The sequence below is a fragment of the Vipera berus genome, assembly GCF_964194415.1.
Source record: "Vipera berus genome assembly, chromosome: 2".
Taxonomy (NCBI): Eukaryota; Metazoa; Chordata; class Lepidosauria; order Squamata; family Viperidae; genus Vipera; species Vipera berus.
In genome coordinates, this window is record NC_138203.1 from 118802026 (window position 1) to 118822333 (window position 20308).

At 41.1% G+C, this 20308-nt stretch overlaps 2 protein-coding genes across 3 annotated transcripts in view; one reads left to right on the plus strand and one right to left on the minus strand.

Annotated features, from left to right (window-relative positions):
• The first annotated feature begins 4979 nt into the window (after positions 1–4979).
• On the plus strand, positions 4980–18688 carry PODNL1 (podocan like 1). 2 transcript variants are annotated; one of them, XR_014025470.1, is made up of 11 exons: positions 4980–5217; positions 6784–7041; positions 7212–7305; positions 7960–8024; positions 11122–11231; positions 12096–12252; positions 13339–13454; positions 13601–14258; positions 14668–14816; positions 15089–15341; positions 17639–18688. XR_014025470.1 is itself a non-coding variant. In XM_081320340.1 (11 exons), the coding sequence occupies exons 1-10, from the start codon at positions 5215–5217 to the stop codon at positions 15237–15239; spliced, it is 1761 nt and encodes a 586-aa protein (XP_081176466.1). In that variant the 5' UTR covers positions 4980–5214; the 3' UTR covers positions 15240–15257; positions 17639–18688. The 2 variants fall into 2 exon arrangements, 1 of the variants encoding a protein (XP_081176466.1); XM_081320340.1 differs by having other exon boundaries at positions 15089–15257.
• The window catches only part of CC2D1A (coiled-coil and C2 domain containing 1A), a 79678-nt gene continuing 64586 nt past the window's right edge, over positions 5217–20308 (minus strand). Inside the window, exons 30-32 of the mRNA XM_081320339.1 lie at positions 12204–12322; positions 5709–5847; positions 5217–5396 (exon numbers count right to left, since the gene is read on the minus strand). Of these exons, the coding sequence (XP_081176465.1) occupies positions 5745–5847; positions 12204–12322 (222 nt within the window). The 3' untranslated portion in view covers positions 5217–5396; positions 5709–5744. The remainder of the gene's footprint in view (positions 5397–5708; positions 5848–12203; positions 12323–20308) is intronic.

The window sequence follows — 20308 nt, forward strand, 5'->3', positions numbered from 1 at the left end:
TCAAATATTGTATAAATGTGCACAACAACAGAAAAACCAAAACCACCTGCTCTTATTTACAGGCTGTCTCTTTACATAATTCATTACTTGCCAAAGATGAGTTGCTTGACACCTTCAGGAGATGCTAGTCTTTAGAGACAAAGGCTGGGGATGCTTTCAGTAAAATTGCAGTTGCTTACCTTTATATCACAAACATGTCTAAGGTGCAATATTTCATTTGCTAGCAGAACTCGGTGTTTTTTTTTAGTCCTGCTGCTTCTCTGATGGATCTACAGAGAATGGAAGAAACAACGTGGTGCAACTTTCTTCCAGAAACGAACCTATTAAGATTAGTGACCATTTAATCCAGCTCTCTGATTTTAATAGTAGCTAGGCAGGTGCCACTGCAGAGCACAAGGCCCATAAACACACTAGCGCACAAGTTCACTCCTGCTTATTCCCCAATAGCCAGTATTTGGCGGTAGGCTTCCTCTAAATATGGACATTCCTTTTAAGGAACCATAGCTAGTATTGACTTTTAGTCCACAAATGTGTGTAGTCCTGTTTTAAATAGCTTGTGGCTGTTACCACATTTTAAGGGAGCAAATTCAAACACTGTTAATTGTATGTTGTGTAAAAAAAGGAGTTTCTTTTGCCTGTTTTGAATCAAGTACCCATCAATTTTGCTGAGTGATTGTGCACTCTAGTGTTTTGAGAGAGAGAGAGAGAGAGAGAGAGAGAGAGAGAAAGAGAGAGAGAAAGAGAGAGAGAAAGAGAGAGAGAGAGAGAGATGTCTGCTCAACATGCTGTTTTTAGTTACTGTTCTCTTCATGTCATAGAATATACATTAGGAATCAAATAATATTCTTGTCTTTTATTGATGAATGTATTTATTGTGGCATAAAGTTTTATATCATATTCATCAGATGTAATTAATGTTATCTTGAGATAGTTGCACCTACATTAAACATTGCTTAGGGAGATGTATCTATTGCAGATATTGAAATAAAAAGGAAATGAAATTTTAAAAATGAGAATTATCTCTTGAAGCATTGCAAGAAAGGGGTGCCTTCAAGTCAGTGTTGATTCTTGGACAATTTGATGTAGTTTTCTTGGGAAGATTTCAAAAGTGGTTTGCCATTGCCTGCTTCCTGGGGCTGAGAGAGAATGACTGGCCCAAGGTCACCCAGCTGGCTTTGTGCTTAAGGCAGGGCTAGAACTCACAGTTTCCCTGTTTCTAGCCCGCATCCTTAACCACTGTACCAGGTTGGCTCTCTCTTGCAAGAGGAGAACCATGTTAATATATGATAGCCAAATATCAGAAGAAGCCTGATAGCATTACTATAGGTTTTCTGTATAATATGCTGTTTATATGACCATTGTGTAGTTTTACTGTAACATCAAACCTTGTTCTATAGATTCATTGAAGTTAAGGTTGATGGTGGAGTGGACGTTACTGAGATCTTGATAAAATTCAATGGAAAGTGTTTTCTGTGGGGCCAAATTTTGAAAATTTAATCAGAAGGGTCTTGAATAGAATAGAATAGAATAGAATAGAATAGAATAGAATAGAATAGAATAGAATAGAATAGAATAGAATAGAATAGAATAGAATAGAATAGAATAGAATAGAATAGAATAGAATAGGAAGAGACCTTGGAGGTCTTCTAGTCCAGCCCCTCACTCTAGCAGGAGATCCTATATACCATTTCAGACAAGTGACTGTCCAGTCTCTTCTTAAAAATCTCCAGTGATGGAGCGCCCACGATTTCTGATGGCAAGTTGTTCCACTGGTTAATTGTCCTCACTGTTGAAATGTTTTTCTAGGTCAGCTATGAAGATGTTGGCCTGTTGTGGATTCATGTAGAGTGCCAGGGCTCTGTTGCTGATTTATAAGTATATGCTGTCACCAAAAGTAAAAAGTTATCACTGGGTATAAAATAAACTGTTGTACTGGATGGTTAAAAAAGAATCCTTTGTCTTTGGTCAAATTACAGATAAGAGCTGAACATTTTGTTTTTGTACTCCCTTCTTTGATGTGGAAATATGCCCTTGATGTCTTACTTGACTCTAGTCACCTTGAGGTCAGTTGCAAACTGTCTTGAAATATTAAAGTGTTGATTTTGTATATTGCCAGTACTGGTATTAGATTAATATCTGACATAAAACTTACAGGATGATTGTGTGGCACAAGAAATCAAATAAACAAAGAAATAAATAGCAATAGCACTTAGACTTATATACCACTTCACAGGGCTTTACAGCTCTCTCTAAGCAATTTACAGAGTCAGCATATAGGTAGTCCTTGACTTACAACCATTCATTTAGTCACCATTCGAAGTTACAACGGCATTGAAAATAGTGACATGCCCATTTTTCACACAACTGTTGCAGCTTCCCCCGGTTCACATGATCAAAATTTGGATACTTGGCAATTGGTTCATATTTATGATCCAGTGTCCCAGGGTCATGAGATCACCTTTGCCACCTTCTGACAAGCAAAGTCAGTGGGGAAGCCAGATTCACTTAACAACCATGTTCCTAACTTAACAGCTACAGTGATTTACTTAACAGCTGTGGCAAGAAAATTGTAAAATGGGGCAAAACGTACCTAACAACTGTCTCCTTAACAGCAGAAATGTTGGGCTCAATTGTAGTCATAAATTGAGGACTACCTGTATGACATTGGAAGATGAGCAAGCGTACATGCCTAATCTTCTTGGTGACATTATTGATTAGATCCTATACTAGCACTGCCAGAGTACATTCAGAAAGGCATTGGCATCTGGCTCTGATTCAGAGTTTGGATCTATGACTATGCCTAGGTTCATGGAATCTACTAAATTACAAAGAAACCACATGAATGGTTTAGTTGTCTGAATCTAGACAATGTCATTTATTCAATAACTTGGTTAATGGAAGGTTTAATGGAAGGTTACCATTTGATTCCCTGTGGCATGGCATTGCTAATAATATTTTAGGCTTTAGAGAGGAAAAGGTAATTGACAAGACAGTGGATGTCTGTTTCCATCCTCAGAAGAGGATGGAACTTCATAGATTGGAATGATACTCAAATGTCTTACAATGTCATAAAGGAATGGGTTACGTTCAGGACAATGAAGATGATCCTTTTTTTCCTTACTGATATGCGTGCTCTTAAATATATGGCCAAGGTGCCATATGTTTGATCTATAGTATTCCTAGGTGTGTACATTTGGAGAGGAGAGAGCAGAATTGGACATTTTGTGATCAAATTCAGTTTTAGCTATTGTCTCAAGGCAGAAGTGATGTTTTTTCTGTGGTTTCTCTTCCAGAGCTAAAGAAACAGACATTGGTGCCATCCGGGTGAGTGATAACATTCATGCTGTCGGGTCTTAGGAGCACTTCCGGAGAGGACTTTTTAAGTGCTGGAAGCAGAAGCAATACAAAAATGCATGCAATATTAATAGAACTGCCATCTTATGTGTTATTCATTTCATTACGATATTGATCTTAGCATTTTTACAGAAGCAGTTACGACTATTGAAACTCCAACTTTCAGGTCCTAACAGGTAATCTGGCTGACCTGGTCTGAGATTGGGAACTAGGCAGGGTTGGGTGTGGTTATTCATTGGTTGGGAGACAGGCGAGATAAAATCTTGAAGTGATTGAGCGACTGAATAACAACAGGCTAGACTAGCCAGTCAGAAAATACCTCGGAAGGTGAGAGCAAGCCATTTGCCTGTTTGTCACCAAAAAACAAAACAAAACAAAAAACCTGCCTTGCTTTCCTGTCTTTTGGCAGTTTGTAGAGCAGGGGTCTTCAAACTTGGCCCTTTTATGACTTGTGGACTTCAACTCTCAGAATTCCTCAGCCAGCAAAGCTGGCTGAGGAATTCTGGGAGTTGAAGTCCACAAGTCATAAAAGGGCCAAGTTTGAAGACCCCTGTTGTAGAGTGACAACTCAGCAAGGCTTTCTTTTTTCGACAGCGTGCGGTGGGATGGGCTCACGGGACCTGAAGATTCGCTATGCCTCATTACGGTACTTCAGATCAGAACAACCTTTTTCTGCTACCGGTTTGAGGAAGGCTGCAAGGGCTGACGTGGGAGATACAGTAGAGAGAAAACAAAGGATGTACTGCATTCTGTACACCTATCAGAGGAAGAGTTGAAGAGATGCCTTGGGCGTTTTTTGCGGCCGTAGCTGAAACTTTCTTTTTTTTTAATTGAAAAGTTTTACAATACATTTTATCTTTAACAATCCCTCCCCCCCTCCCCCCACCCAACCCTTCCCAACCCTCCCTAACCCTCCCCCCCTCCCCCCCTTCCCCCCTCCCCGGCTTCCCAGAGCTAAATACAAGGTATAAAAGTAGAAACAATCATAAACAACCATATGTTAACAACAATAAACTATTAAGTCTATCGCACTCTAGCTCATATGAAATGACTACAAGCAATACTAATATCACATAAAAAAACTTATACAAATGCTAAATGAAACTTTTTGGTCCCATATTTGTTCTGGATATAATCAATCCACTTTTTCCACTCCATAATATAACGTTGTTGCGAATGGTCTTTCAAATAAGCCGAAATCTTTGCCATTTCCGCCAGGTCAGAAACTTTTAGAGTCCATTCTTCTATAGTCGGCAGTTCCTCCTTCTTCCAATATTGACCTACTAAAAGTCTTGCTGCCGTAATTAAGTTCAGCATCAACTTGGTGTCCACAACAGTAGTATCTGTAATTATGCCCAATAAGAACAATTGCGGAGAAACTTTCCACCGCACCAGAGAAAACAGAGGAGGCGCGCAGCAGCAGGCGAATCGCAGCCGATCGGTTGCCGAAGAGTTGCGCCTGGCTGGCAGTCCCCCAGCCTCCTTGGGCTAAGCGAACATTATGCAATCACAGCCCCTCCTTCTTGACTTTGATCGGATGAAAAACAGAGAGCAAGAAATACCGCGTTCTTCTCCCTCGCCCTCCCCGTCGCCCGCAGAAGCGGCAAGCTGCACGGCGGGAGCAGCTCGGTCCGTCCGTCCGTCCGTCTTAGGGGAAGAAAAGGGAGGAGAGCTTCTTTCCCGCGCTCTCGGGGGATTCCCCAGTAAGCCGCCGGGAGGCAAAACAACTCGGCTTCGGAAAGAGAAGGAAGGAGGTCGCGCAGGGCCCGCGGGGCAAGAGGTACCGCCCTGCGCGGGTCTAGACCCCATCGGGGATCCGTGGCATCCTTCGGAGGAGAGACGCTCCGGCCAAACAGGGCGATGGTGAGCGAGCAAGCGTGAACGAAGGTGGCCCGGGAGGTTTCTTACCGCGCGGTGCCCGGGAGCCAGGCGCCCGGCAGCTGCACGACAGAGACGCCTGTAAGGGCTTTGGATGGCAACGACCGGAGCCGTAGCGGGGGCCTGGCACGGTCTGCGCTCCGACGCACCCATCTGGGGCTGAACTGGAGGAGGAGGAGGAGGAGGAGGAGGAGGAGGAGGAGGAGGAGGAGGAGGAGGAGGAGGAGGAGGAGGAGGAAGACAGGTCACAAGTGCTTGAATGGGAGGGCGGAGATGCGGTTCATTAGGATCCTTAATTCAGAGGGGTTGCCTCCCTCGCGTGACAGCTCAGAAGTGCGGTTAGAGACTCTTCTAAATGGGACGAGCTACGTTTGATAATCATTTTTGTTCAAAGTGTAAAGCACCGTAAAGGATTTCCCATTTTCTATCACGCAATGCCGACTGATAAAAGTGGGAATGGTATTCGAAATTGTTACCTCGGGGAAACGGGTCGTTTCGAATTAAAAGGAGCGTCAAGCGTTCAGGTGCGATTTGTGGATGTAGCAAGAAAACGGGGAATCTCTCTGACTAGCGTGAAAATTCTTCGCAGTTCTTCTTGTTACTGTCGAACAGCTACTGTATATCAGGCAGAAATTCAAACAGCTATTTGGAACGTTTTCTTTCGTATATTTATAATTTATTTAATTCTATTTCTATAACACCCTATGGAAGAAACTCTGCCTATGAAAATTGAAACTGTCGTAAAGATGCTAAAAGGCAGTGGAAGAATTCCTTCTCTCCCCCCCCCCAAAAAAAAAACTAAAGAAAAAAGAAACAGAAAGCAGACACTTTAGGAGCTGGGACCAGAAATGCTATCTTGGATTACTTTTCCTCAGGAAAGCAGTGTCTAAATGGGTAATGTTGATTGGTTCCTGCTTTCAACAAGATTATACAGTCCCCCCCCTAATATTTGTCCACTGCACTGTGGCACCTGTCATAGAAGCCCCTGGAACATCAACATACTTTCTTCTCTCTCCCTCCCTGTCATTTACACATTTACAAATGTAGTACTCTAGTCTAGATGATTTCTCTGTTGAAATTTTTTTGGCCTTTAATTTTTGCTTGACATTCATCCTTGTAAGGTCTACTGTGTGGGTTTTTGCTCCCCCTTCCCCAATAGTTAGTCAATAAAAGCTTTTTCCATGCCACATTAATGAAAATCTTGCATAAGCCCATTCCTAACACTTTTGATACTGTTCCATGTGCTCATGAACTTTACCCAAACATTTAGCGCAAGCCTCTGTTTGTCCTATCCTGCCTGTCAGCCGCTATTTTTTTTTTTAAAAAAATCATTTACTCAATACCCTGTGGGAGAGACAAAAACCCAATTTCAATTAGCAAGGCATTCAGTACTATGAAGGACCTCTGTCTACATTCCCGGAGGGACAGATTTGGGAGGAGAGGGGGGAGGGGTGTTTCCTGGCCTGCTCAGACAGGAGAAGCATTGAGAGAAAAGCATGTTATGATATTATACAGAGCACCATTGATTAGCTCCCTCTTCTGCCCCAGCAGCTGTGCAGTGGTCATCTATTACTACTCCTGGCAAGTATACCTTATAGCTTTCTGCTGAAAAACTATGAGGAGGATGAGGATGAAGACGATGACCTGTCACTGTCAACATCCCAGCCCCGTGGGGATCCTGCCCAGAATGTGTCTGGTTGTCCAGCTCAATGCACCTGCCCAACAGAGGAGACAGTGGATTGTGGTGGCCTTGACCTGCACATTTTCCCCAGCAATATCTCTACAGAAATCCAGCATCTTTCACTGCAGGTGATGTTACCTTGTTACATATGGGGCAGATAATGAGCTTTGCTCTGTGGGGTAAAATAATAGTTCTCAGAAAACTCAGGTGTTTCTCAGGTGTTCAGAGAAAGAAGACACCTGGTGGTATGGATGCCTTGCTACCCTTTTGTTATACAGTGTTGTTCTTCCTTCTGTAGAATAACCAATTGCAAGAGCTACCCTACCATGAACTATCCCGTCTCATCAACCTAAGAACCCTCAATCTCCATGACAATCTGGTCACCTCTGATGGTAAGCAAGCATTCCTTGGTATTCCCAAGTGTTTCAGGAGGTCCTTGAGTTTAATGTACACAAACAGTAGTTAATCCTTAATTGGCTTAGGATCATTGTTCCCTTTAAGTGTAGAGGGCTTGGTGGGTAGAAGGGCTCTTTCAAATGTAAAGTATCACTTCCTTTTCTTCTATTGAACAGAGGGTTAAAAAGTTGAACTGGTTAGAATAAGGCCAGTCTACCCTCAACCAGGGATGTTCATTGGGTGACTGTGGGCCAGTCACTCCCTCTCAGTCTAACCTCATCTTACAGGGTGGTTAAGGAAAAAAACAGGAGGGAATGCTACATACAATATGCTGCTTTAGCTCCTACAAAAGGCAGGATAGAACTCAAATATATTTTGCAGGAGTGTGTGGGGGTGTGGGGGTGGGTGGGTGCTCTGTGTGGAAGGACTGATAAATAGCAGCTCAGTCCCAATCAAAGCTGACTGAATCAGCAGGAGACTGCAAACCAGTCTTTTTTCACTTTCTGAGCATGGCATAAGTGGGTAGCGAGAGGTGAATACCAAGTAGATGAGTGGATACTGAGAGGTCTTGCATGGGGTAACAAATCTGACACAGCAACTTAGGCAAGATCCCAAATGTAGATCTTATTCTAGTCTGTCCCATTTTAAAGGTCTTCCGGATGAAGCCTTTGAGCCACTGCAGTCACTTCAGTACATCTATCTGGCCAATAACAAGGTGAGCATGTTTAGATTAATAAGGGCATACAATGTAGTGATGTGGGTTTTTACTTGCACAAACACAGAAAAACACAAACATCAGCAAAGAAGATAAGAAATGCTAAATTAAGGAACCACGAGATGAAATAATTAGGCTCCGAGATTTCTATATAAAAATCAAATGGTTAATGGATAAGAACTAGGATTGTTTAAAATAAGGAATCATTTATGATATATTTTTATTATATTTTTTGCCCACTTTTCTTCCAAAGAACTCAGGGTAGACCGCTGGACCATCGTCACCATCTATGACCATTACTTTACCTCATCTGGCCTAATCTGGCTGGTTTTTAAAAGTAAGCAGGGTTTGACTTGGTTAGTACTAGGATCAGAGACCACCAAGAGATACCAGGCTTGTAGGCTAGATTGAGAAAAAAAAAACTAGATGAAGGCAGTGGCAATCCACTTCCATATTATTGCCAAGAGGAGTGCATGGTTATCTCTACATAGCCACTAGGCATCAATCTTGATCCAGTTTTTTTTTCTTCCAGAAATATATAACTTTCTTGGCTGCTCAAAAAAAATAATTAAGAATAGACATTAAGAATAAGCAGGCATATACATAGAATGAAGGCTACTGCTAAGCTTGTAAGCCGCCCTGAGTCTTCGGAGAAGGGCGGGATATAAATGGAATTAAAATAAAAAAATAAAAATAAAAAATGATTTATGCTAAAATGGAACACCTCCCTTCCTATTTAGATTTCTAAATTTGAACTGGATTTTTTAGGTTTATTTGGATTTTCAAATTGCTGAATCAATTCAGAAGAAAATATTCTTGTAGAACAGGGGTGTCAAACTCGTAACGTTACCCGACGTGTTGCGACGTATCATGACTTTTTTCCATTGCCGGCAATGGGGTGGGCACGGTTTTGCCATGACGCATCCGGCCCATGGGCCGGCAGTTTGATATCCCTTGTAGAAGATCCCATCAAATTATCTTTAATTTTCAGACTATTTGCTCAATCTTTTTTCCTAACCCTTCAATAATAGTCTTCTCTCCAAACTCAAATCCCAAGCAAGGGATTACAGCCAGGCTAACTATCCCATAAATGTTTTGGCATGCTCTGTGCTAGAATATTAGCTTTAACTCTCAAATCCAAGGATAAAATAAAATTAAAAAAGCAAAATTAAAAAAACCCTATCCAAATTCAGAAGCAATAACCAAATACGACAGTGGAAAGTTAATATGAAACCTACAAAATTAGGATTTGAAAACCAAAGAATGAGATTTCAATGAAATGCACTAAAACTGCATGAATGATAAATTAGGAGTAAAGAAAATAAAAATAAAAACATAAATCATGATGTTATCAGTCCAAGACTTTTTATGCCTTCTTGCAGAAACTCTGGCAAATAGAAACTCAGCAACTCTATTAAGGAATAATAGGGTTCTGCACTGTGAGTAGAAAAGTTGCTTCACCCTTATTTTTGTTAAGAATTGGTAAGAATGGGCCTGCATTTAGTCCTACTGTACTTCCCATCTAACACCACTGAGGGTAACCTCATGACTGAATTCATTTCCTGCAATAATTCTTTGTTATTTTATTTACAGCCAGTATACAAGAAGATATAGAACAGTGGTAACACCCTAAAAGCTCTTTATTAAAAATAGAATAAAAGTACAAAAAGAAGGAACTAGATAGAATTCAGCATTTTTAAAGTACAATAAGAGCTTATTCCTTGTAAAGGTTTCTCAAAAAAAAATAATTAGATGTTTTGGCATGTCTATTATCTTTAATATATTTCATGTTTATGATATATAATCAAAGGCTTGTCATCAATAAAAAAGGCAAATCTTGCTCTTATGTTCTTTTGCTCTTTCTGTGTTTTTCTCTCTTTTTTTGAAGCCTAACTAGTTTTCCACATTATTGGAATTATTTGCACTTGTGCTTTTGGTATTTATTCAATTGATGTAGCCACCCATCTCACAAAATAAGTGATTCTTCCTTCTTTAGGAACTCCTACCATTCTTAAGCTGTTTTTCTCAGTAGCTTCTCCAGCGTATATTTGAGTTTATTAACATTTGCTTTTTTGAAGTCCAAGGTATGTATTTGAGCATGCTCAATTTAAATTTCTCTTTTTTTCTTACTTGAGCCTTTCCTACCGGTTAACAGCATGTCAAGAACAATTGGTGCTTTCTCCATCGTTTGAAGGAAAAGTTTATTCAGAACCTGTTTTATCTTCAAAAGGTCCAATAATTAGATTTCCAGACCTCTAATCCTCTTCCTTCTGATTGATACTATTGCCTTCTGCCCTTGCTTCTTTCTTTGTTTTCATATTAAGTTTGCTTCCACTGTGCTGCAAATTAATCTCCAGTTATTTCCAGGCAAGAAGACCTGTGGCAAACATTGCAAATCAGTTGCATACTGTTCAGTTTCATTTTTTTCTTCTTAGCAAGTATTGCCAGTAAAAATGTTTTTATTTCATTTTTTCTTTTTAGAATCCTATTTTAGTTAAGTACTTGACTCTTGATTTAAATGAAAATTTTAGTGAATCTCCTTTAAACTGCCTTGACAGACACCTGTTAATTTCCACTGTTTGCTTACTCAGTGATCTCTCTTAGCACTTTAGAGTCTCTTTCACTTAATTTGTCCACCGGTTAAAATCTGGTATATCTAGGGAATTAACGTTCAAAGTCTAACCCGTATATTAACATCAATAGTTTATTACTCATGCACAACCTGAACCTAGACTGGATTATATTTCTCCATTTCTCCATATGGTTGGTTTTGTTGTGTTTTATGTTGCTTGAAGCCGGGGTTAGTGATAAAGCATTCTCTTCACAAAACTGCATTTAACTTAGTTTCTAACCCTAAGTCCTTTTTGAATATTGTGGCTACTTGATTCCTTCGTATGCTTTCGTGTCCTAAATCATGCTTCCATGATCCCAATCCACCTAAGTTCATATTATTAAAGCATTCGTTTTAGTATGCCTTATTTCCATTTTGACCGTTTTGGGTTTTTCCTGGTTCATGTTTCCCATTTTCCATGTTCCAACTGTATGCGTAAAATGAGAAAATCTTCTTTCAGTAGCTATCTTCACATTTCTTTTCCAGCTATCCGTGGCACCACAGTTCCTACCCCACACACTACGCATTGTGGACCTTGCTGCCAACCACCTGACGTGGGTCTTTCCACTCACCTTTGGGCATAAACCTGGTCTCAGGTAAAGCTAAGGAAAAAAAATCCCCACATTTTGTTAAAAGTAAAGCCAGCACTACAAGGTGCTGGCCAACTCCCTGTAAAACTACATAACAAGAATGGCACCCTGGGGTAGGGGGTGGGGGGGAATAATGCCAATGTAAATCACACCCTCTATTCAGGTAACAGCAAAAGGCCTGACCTGAATTACTAAGCAGGGAAGGTTGAAATTCTTCCTCACAGAGAGGCACACAGAGAAACCCTGTAGGCATGGCAGAGAACAGAACAAATAGCGTAAGGGCATGTAGTCCCTGGGCTCTTCGCTGGCCATTGTTGCTTGTTGGGAAAGTGGAATACAGGTAGTCCTCAACTTAGAACCATAATTGAGACAAAATTTATGTTGCTAAGTGAGACATTTGTTAAGTGAATTTTGCCCCATTTTACCACCTTTCTTGCTGCATTTGTTAAGTGAATCACTGCACTTGTTAACTTAGTAACATAGTTGGTAAGTGAATCTGGCTTCCCCATTGACTTTGCTTGTCAGAAGGTCACAAAAGGCGATCACATGATCCCCGGGACACTGCAACTGTCATAAATGAGTCAGTTGCCAAGCATCTGAATGTAAATCACATGACCATGGGGATGCTGCAACGGACATGTGAAAAGTGGTCATAAGTCACTTTTTCAGTGCCATTGTAACTTTGAACAGTCACGAAACAAACTGTTGTAAATTGAGAATTACCTGTATTCAGAGGAGGAGAATATGCCCTACAAGTCCTATCTTTTATTTCTATCCCATCAAGATATTTTAGTGCCAACGTATCTCTAGGACTCTGATATTGGTCTAGGCCAATTTTAATGTGTTCTTTGCATTTTGTTTCCCATTCAGGTCTGTTTATCTGCACAACAATTATTTGAACAACACTGGTCTGTCCTTTGATGCTTTCAATGGCTCAGATGCTGTCAGCACCCTGATCCTTTCCAACAATCGGCTCACCTATGTGCCCCAGAATTTGCCCTCTGGTGTTGTTCGCCTCCATTTGCAGGTCTGTAGCTATCTCCTATCCTGTCAGGGTAGGAACAAAAAGGTTGGCTGGAACAATATGAACTGGAAAGCTGTAAGAGAGTGCGCCATTAGCAGAAACAATGCAATCTATTGTATTAAACTCAGTTTTTAAATTGTTTCTCAATTGTCAATTGTACAAACCCAGGCCATCCTCCATAGTGGAGCACCTGGAACGGGTTGGAAAGTGGCATAACACATATGTTCACAATCTTTTGTATGTTGCAAATTCCTTGTCAGATCTTGTCTCCTGTGTTAAATAGAAATGTTAACTGACAATCAGAGTTAATTCTTTTTAGGAAACACTGTTATGGGCTAACGTACGAAACCTACAGAATCATGGAAACTGCTCTTGAAATGTTATTACTTCAGAATGCCATTTTTCACACTTATGATCATTGTGGCATCCTCACATGATTACATGATCAAAATTCAGACGCTTGGCAACTGACTCATACTTATGACGGTTGCAGGGTCCCGGGGTCACGTGATCACCTTTTGCAACCTTCTGACAAGCAAAGTCAATGGGGAAGCCAACTTAACAACTTCAGTGATTCACTTAACAAATGAGGCAAAAAAAGGTCATAAAATGAGGCAAAATTCACTTAACAAATGTCTCACTTAGCAACAGAAATTTGGGGCTCAATTGTGGTTGTAAATCGAAGACTACCTGTACTCTTTCTACCGCTAGTAGATAAACTGTATTACTTGATCATAGGAAAATGGGCATGAAAAACAGGTGCATTCTTCCATGTTCTCTAAGTTTAAATTATGAACAAATATATTCAAGAATATGGGCTCTGCGCAGCCAGAATCAGTCTTGGAAATAGGTTAAAATTGATTTCTCTAATATAAACTGCCTGAAAAGCCAAGGAGGTTCTGAGAAAAATGCCAGATTTGTGATTAGTTATCACAATCCAGCTATGGATGTTCATTTCCTATTTATTCTGCTTCTGCATGAGAGTAATACCATGAGAGCTTTCGGGCCACTCTCATCTATAGCCCCATTCTAGATTGTTGGGGGAATGAGAGTGGAGCATTTCCTTGACCACAAGGCTTCCTTTTTCAGAATAATCACATTTCTCGTATCCCTAAAGGGGCCTTGAACAGACAGGGGCACCTCCGGGAGCTTTACCTGCAGAACAATAATCTATCCAGTGAAGGCCTGGGCCATTCCACCTTCAGGTAAGAATGGTAAAAAGTGAAATTGGCTGTGGCAGAGCACTGTAATTTGAAATCAGGGCTTCTGGATGTTGAGTAGACGACTTGCTGGAGTAGGGGCCATTGGAAGACTTTCTAGGCTTTTTATCAAGCATCCTATATCTCTATAGCAAGCTGAAGAGACTCGAATATCTGGATCTTTCCAATAACAACTTGACAGAGGTGCCTGCTGGTCTTCCTGCCAACATAGTAATACTACATTTGGGTCGAAACCACTTGAAGGGACTACCGCCTGAGCGTCTTAGCCGCGTGCGAGGCCTGCAGTATCTCCTATTGCAAAGCAATGCTTTGACTACTTCAGGGATGCACCCAGAGGCCTTTGCCCACTTGCGCTCCCTGCACACACTCCATTTGTACAATAATCAGCTAGATGGAATCCCACCTGGACTTCCGCGACGTGTCCGATCCTTGATGCTACTGCACAACCAGATTGCACGCATTGGCTTGAATGACTTTGCAGCCACGTATGCTTTGACTGAGCTCAATCTCAGTTACAACCGGCTTTATAGTGCCCACATCCACCGCCTGGCCTTCCGTAAGCTTAGGCTCCTAGAAACTCTGGACATCTCTGGCAATAGACTCACGCTGCTCCCAGCTGGGCTGCCCAACAGTCTTCAAGTCCTCAACCTTCAAAAGAACCAGCTCAATGCTCTTTCTCCAGAACGGTTAGTTAACCTCACCATGCTTAAAGAGCTGCATCTGGCACACAACCGGCTGAAGATCAGCAGTATTTCTCCAGGCACTTGGCATGAGCTGCATGGGCTCAAGGTGAGGCAAGAAGGAACAGGGAGGGAGGTTGACTGCGCAATATATATTCTTGTGGCTAAAAAATGTCCTTTTAGGACAGCAGTATGGTAGAGCTTTTCAGAATAAACTCCTATGTGTAAGTAAAGCAAACTGAGAATTGACATCCAAAATCAAGTTGAAACAAATGTAGATACCTACATGCAAAATTAAATTTGAATTTGCAAATAAGTAACTTCCTGTCATCTAGTAAATTTGCATTATTATGGGTTCAGGACAGACAAAAGGAAAAGCTGCTTTACAAAGTGCATTATAAAAGTCTGCAGAAATTACAGATTAGCTAGTTTTATGGAGGAAAGCTTCTTTTATCTCCAATTATTGCCATAGTAAATGACACCCAAACCCAATTATTTAGTGGGTTTTTCTTTTTCAGCTCCTGGATCTGAGTTTTAATGAGTTGTTATACGTTCCACCAGACCTTCCAGAATCACTGGAATATCTATACTTGCAACACAATAGAATTATTCTCATTATGGCTGAGACTTTCCTGACAACACCCAACATACGGGTCATCTCTCTCAGGTAAATGAAAGACCAACTAACTGCCTTTTATAGAAGAACAAATACCTAACTACTGTAGTCTGAATATTATATGCTTACAGCTCATAAATTGTGAGTTTAGGTTTATAAATATGTGTTACTCTTCATCTTTAAAACAACTTTAAGCAAAACAAATGGTCTGTATTTTAAATGTAAATAGCCTCCTTTGGAATTCCCTCCAAAAAATCTTTGAAGAAACAAAAAGGTCAGGCTCCAATTTCTTGTGACGTTACTCTGCCCACCTCGTTTTGCAGATCCAATCGATTATTGGCAGCCAATGTGTCGGAAGAGGCATTTGCAGACCTGAAATTCCTGGAAGTAGTAGACCTGGCAGGCAACCCAGAGCCTATCAGCACCTCTCTCCTGCAAGCTGGACACCAGGCCCAGACTCAGATGGGCACCTAGGAAGGCAGCCTGGAAGAGGTTAGATTTAGAGCTTTCCGTGAACCTAACTTATAAGTTTACATTCACCCTACTGTATATATTCTTCAGAATCAGAAATTTCTGGTAAGTGACTTAATTATATAAAAACATTAATAAAATATATTATTCCTTAAGTTTTCAGATGTAGAAGAGCTGAATAATGCAAGAGTTTACAGGAAAAATATATATAGAAAATCATCTGTGGGGCAATGAATGCATGCTTGAAAGTTGGACTACAAAGTTCAGTGAGATTCATGTGAACATACAAAGTAGCTTTCATCTTCATCGCTCAGCAAGTACAAGTGAAATTGGTGCTGTTCCCTACTATGGTAGTTGCCTTAAAGGAAATGTGTACAGGCAGTTCTTCCTTAACAACTAGGTTAGGTTTAGGTTAGATTTATTAAATTTATATGCTGCCCTTCTCCCTGAGGACTCAGGGCGGCTCACAACAATAAAAAGTTAAAAGATATAAATACAAAAATTAAAAAAGGATTAAACAATATAAGAAATAAAAACAATTTAAACCAATAAAAAACCAAATTTAAAAACTATGATCAGTCCAGGCCCGCTTGTTGGAATAACCAGGTCTTTAGGTCACGGCGGAAGGACCGAAGGTCAGGGGCCATCCGCAGCTCTGGGGACAGTTCGTTCCAGAGGGTCGGCGCGCCCACAGAGAAGGCTCTCTCCCTGGGGGTCGCCAGCCGGCATTGCCTGGCCGACGGCACCCTGAGGAGGCCGACTCTGTGGGAGCGGACCGGGCGATGGGAGGTTGACATTGGCAGCAGGTGGTCTCGCAAGTACCCCGGGCCTAAGCCATGTAGGGCTTTAAAGGTGATTATCAGCACCTTGAATCGCACCTGGAGGGCAACCGGAAGCCAGTGCAGCTTGCGCAGGAGTGGTGTAACATGGGAGTATCGAGATACTCCCATAAGCACCCGGGCGGCCGCATTTTGCACCAGTTGAAGCCTCTGGGTGCACTTCAAGGGCAGCCCCATGTAAAGAGCATTGCAGTAATCCAGGCGAGAGGTGACAAGGGCATGGGTGACTGTGCATAGGGCATCTCGGTCCAAAAAGGGGCGCAACTGGCGTACCAGGTGAACCTGTGCAAAAGCCCCCCCTGGTCACGGCAGTTAGATGATCTTCCAAATTAAGCCGTGAATCCAGGACACCCAAGTTGCGGGCCCTTTCTGAGGGGGGCAATAGCTCCCCCCCATCAGAAGAGATGGAACCTGTTGGACAATACGAGATGCCAGTATCCACAGCCACTCAGTCTTGGAGGGGTTCAGCCTGAGCCTGTTCTTTCCCATCCAGATCCGCACCGCCTCCAGGCACCGGGACATCACGTCAAGGGCATCACTCACAAAAACTTACTTATGGTTTGCTTCCAGAGTTCTGACAATTGCACCTCCTCCTGGTGACATGACTGCATTTGGGATGCTTGGCAGCTGGCTTGTATTTATAGCACTACAATTCTTGCTGGTTTTTGACAGTACTTCCAGAAAGCACTGGAAAGTACACACATAAAGCCCATTGGATAAAATGAATTTATTTAATGACTGCCACACTTGTTTAATGATTCTGGCATTCGCTAACGATTGCTGCAAAAAAGGTCATAAATTCATGACAACTTATGGTCATAAGTTAAGGGCTACCTATACATATAAAAAAATGACACGGGGAGAGTGCCTTCAAGTCAGTGTTGAATCCCGGTTAATTGCCTGGACAAATCCCTGCTGTTTTCTTCGCAAGATTTCAAAAGTGTTTGCCATTGCCTCTTTCCTAGGGCTGTGAAAGTGCCTGGTCAAAGGTAACCCAGTTAGTTTTGTGCTTAAGGTGAACTAGAACTCAGGGTCTCCTGGTTTCTAGATTATACCAAGCTGGCTTTCATGTAGGAATAGTATGATGTAAAATGCCACCTGCAATTTGATACAACCTAATTGCAAATAGATGGGTGGTTGACTTAATCAGTTGTACATTGCTTTTTAAGTTTCCCAAAAACTGTATGTGTTAAATCCAGTGTTTTATAAACATTCACATAGTGCAGCAAACTGAACATCCGCAGAAGCTGCAGTGAATTTTTTAATGTTTTCGCCTAGCACTAAAATGATGCCAGATTCTACAAAAATAGGGTGGATAATCCCGCTTGGATTGGATCCTTGGATGAGGATCTCATTACCCAAGGAGGTTTGTTTGGCAATTTTTATTGCCTTGAGCTTTCCCTTCCCACCCTAGTCTTTTCCCAATCAACAACGCAGTTCAACCTGTGTAGTATTGCTGTCAGTGCTGCTTCTGCATGTGCATAAGATCCCATATTGCAAGTATAAATACAGCCAAACTTTCTGGACATCAAATCCAGCTGATTGTATCTCTTTCGTCTGCAGATTACCATCTGGAATTCTCTGCACTACTCTACTTCCTTAGGTCTTTTGATGAATCTAACCAACCTAACATCTGAAGGAGATTTTGCTGTATAGTGCTTACTCTCCCGGTTTCAGTCAGCCAAATACAACAAAGCCAGTGCAAGCGAGCTGCTTTTCTTGGGAGCAAAACTGGAATGCTGATTGCCAATGGATCTACATTTGGCTTGGCTTAAGCTTTCCTGGAACTAAAGTGACAATCATACCCGGAAGAATTTAGTGCCTCCTCCTGCACTCACTTGCCATATTGGCTAGGACATAAAATATTCAGTGGAGCACTTCCCCACAGTTGCTTCTTCTGCATCACTTCTCGTATGTATTTCTAATCTAACAGCCCAGCTGCTGCAAGGAGCTAAAAAGTTGCAAATTCCAAGGTTTTCTTCCCCATCTGTCAAATTCCATTTGCAAAGGAGATGACAGAAGTGATAGCTAGGCTATTCACCATCACACAGAATTAATAGCCAGCATTTTGATCTCCCACATTTATGACTGTTTGAATAGACTTGAGGTAACGTTCAAAAACCTTGCCTCTAGAACTTGCTTCCAGAAGTCATGGGTGCTCCATTATTGGAAGTTTTCAAGAAGAGACTGGACTGCCATTTGTCCAAAATAGTATAGGATTTCCTGTGTGAGTAGAAGGTTGAACTAGAAGACCTCCAAGTCCTTTCCAACCCTATTATTCTATGTTCCAACCGAGGGTCCATCATAACAGGACTAAAGTCATAAAGCTTGTATTTTTCTATGGAAAATATAGCTTTAATTGAGATCAAAGACATCATCCCTGTATCAAGGATGAAGCCATAGAAACTAAATTATTTTAATATCAAATGGCTTCACAAGCTAAACTTGTGTTAGCTTAGCAGATTAAACTGTTTTTATTTAGAGATGGCTGGGGGAAAAAAGAGAGTGATAAAATAGATGGAAGATTCCATGAGAATGGCATTTTACTGTTGAGTAGACACATAAACAGAATCCAGATTAAAAGGAAGTTTGGAGAATTTATTACTGGTACATGAAAGAGTTTTTGTTTTGAGCACAGTTTCTCCCCTCCCTCCCTTAAAAATGTTATATATTTATGTCATCCTATACATAAAATAAAGCCATAACACGGATTTGCAGCCTTTGCTTTTAACATTAATTCTGAAAGACTCTGGCTGAACAATAATTTCAGAGACAGGCACTTTTATAAAAATGAGATTGTGACAATGGGTCAGGAGAGAAAAGGATATATAATACATTTGTTTTCCTTTTATTATCTTTACAATAAACTAAAATTTGGTTTTAAAAGGTATGTAGGCAGAGGCAGGGAAGACCACCTGGATAAAACCCACAGTTCATTCCCTCATTTCATCCTGAGCAGCAGCAGCAGCAATCCTGAGTTAATTTCTTATACTCAATCTTACAGAAAAAAGAACTAGGAAAGATCACATTTCCATCTGCCAAAATGGATTATACAAGAAAAGCAGCCCAACAGGTTTCAGTAGCCTTTCTCCTGTCTTTGGGTAGGGAAAAAGGAGCTAAGTGACGCAGTCTCTCTCTATAATGTATCAGGAAGCAGGGGTTATCAGACACCATTTTCCATTCAACAAAAATAGTACAATTACATATATTATGAGAAGGAAATCTAACCTGCATAAGAGTACCATGAATGAGTTCTGTAAGCTGTTTGTGCCCCAGAACTGAACAGTTATTCCTTCCCTAGAAGAAAGGCTGCTCTGCTACTCTCTATACATTAAAAAAGGAACCATCTAATTTAGCAGTCTCATAGATGCTTCGTCTCTCGGTCCCTCCAAGGCAAGTTAAAAACGAGAAAGTGTCAAAAAGTATGAGTCTTGTGGCTACATACTTCTCCACATTAGAGATTGTTTAAGGAGCAGACTAATTAGCTCTCAGTAGAGAAGGATACCACATATGTAGGACCTTCAACTGGCATACAAGGCAGGTATAGATGGCATGCAAGACTGCACACGAGGAATCTGAACTAGATCTCTTTGATCACTGAAAACCACTGAAAAGTGATTAGCTGAGTCAAAAGTGAATTATTCAGCTGTTGGTATGTACCAATAAGGGTCAGAAAACCAAAGCTCAAAAAAGAGTGTGCTAAATGCCTGGTGCAAAAGAGAGCAGAGTGGTGGATGTAGCTCTAAGGGAAACTAGGAAATGAATGCAGACTATATGGCTTCTGGAATAACCGTTAACTGTACTGAAAGTGCCAAATTCCAAACTGGGCCAACTCAGTTAATTTGGGATGTTCTGGAATCTTTCCATCACTGCAATTGATATCTACACTACACCTCTACAACTATTAAATACCCTGGTCAGTGGAAAAAGGATACCAGGTGAACGGGTCTTCTAACTCAACCGGTCTACAAGGTAGATTTTAAAACAAATCCCATGGGCCTGGGCATAAAGACTTCACACACAAGAGTCTCCTTGACCACTGAGAAGGGGTTAAAAAAAAACAGCTCAAGTGGCATGTGCAAAACGCTTAGTGCAAAAGGAGGAAGGAGTGGTGGATATAGCTATAAGGCACCTGTCACATGGATTGTCTCTCTTCAGGTCATTGGGGTTATAATGTACTTATGGTGAAACATAGGAAGTGTTTTCTGCAAAGTCAATTAATCAAGAATCAAC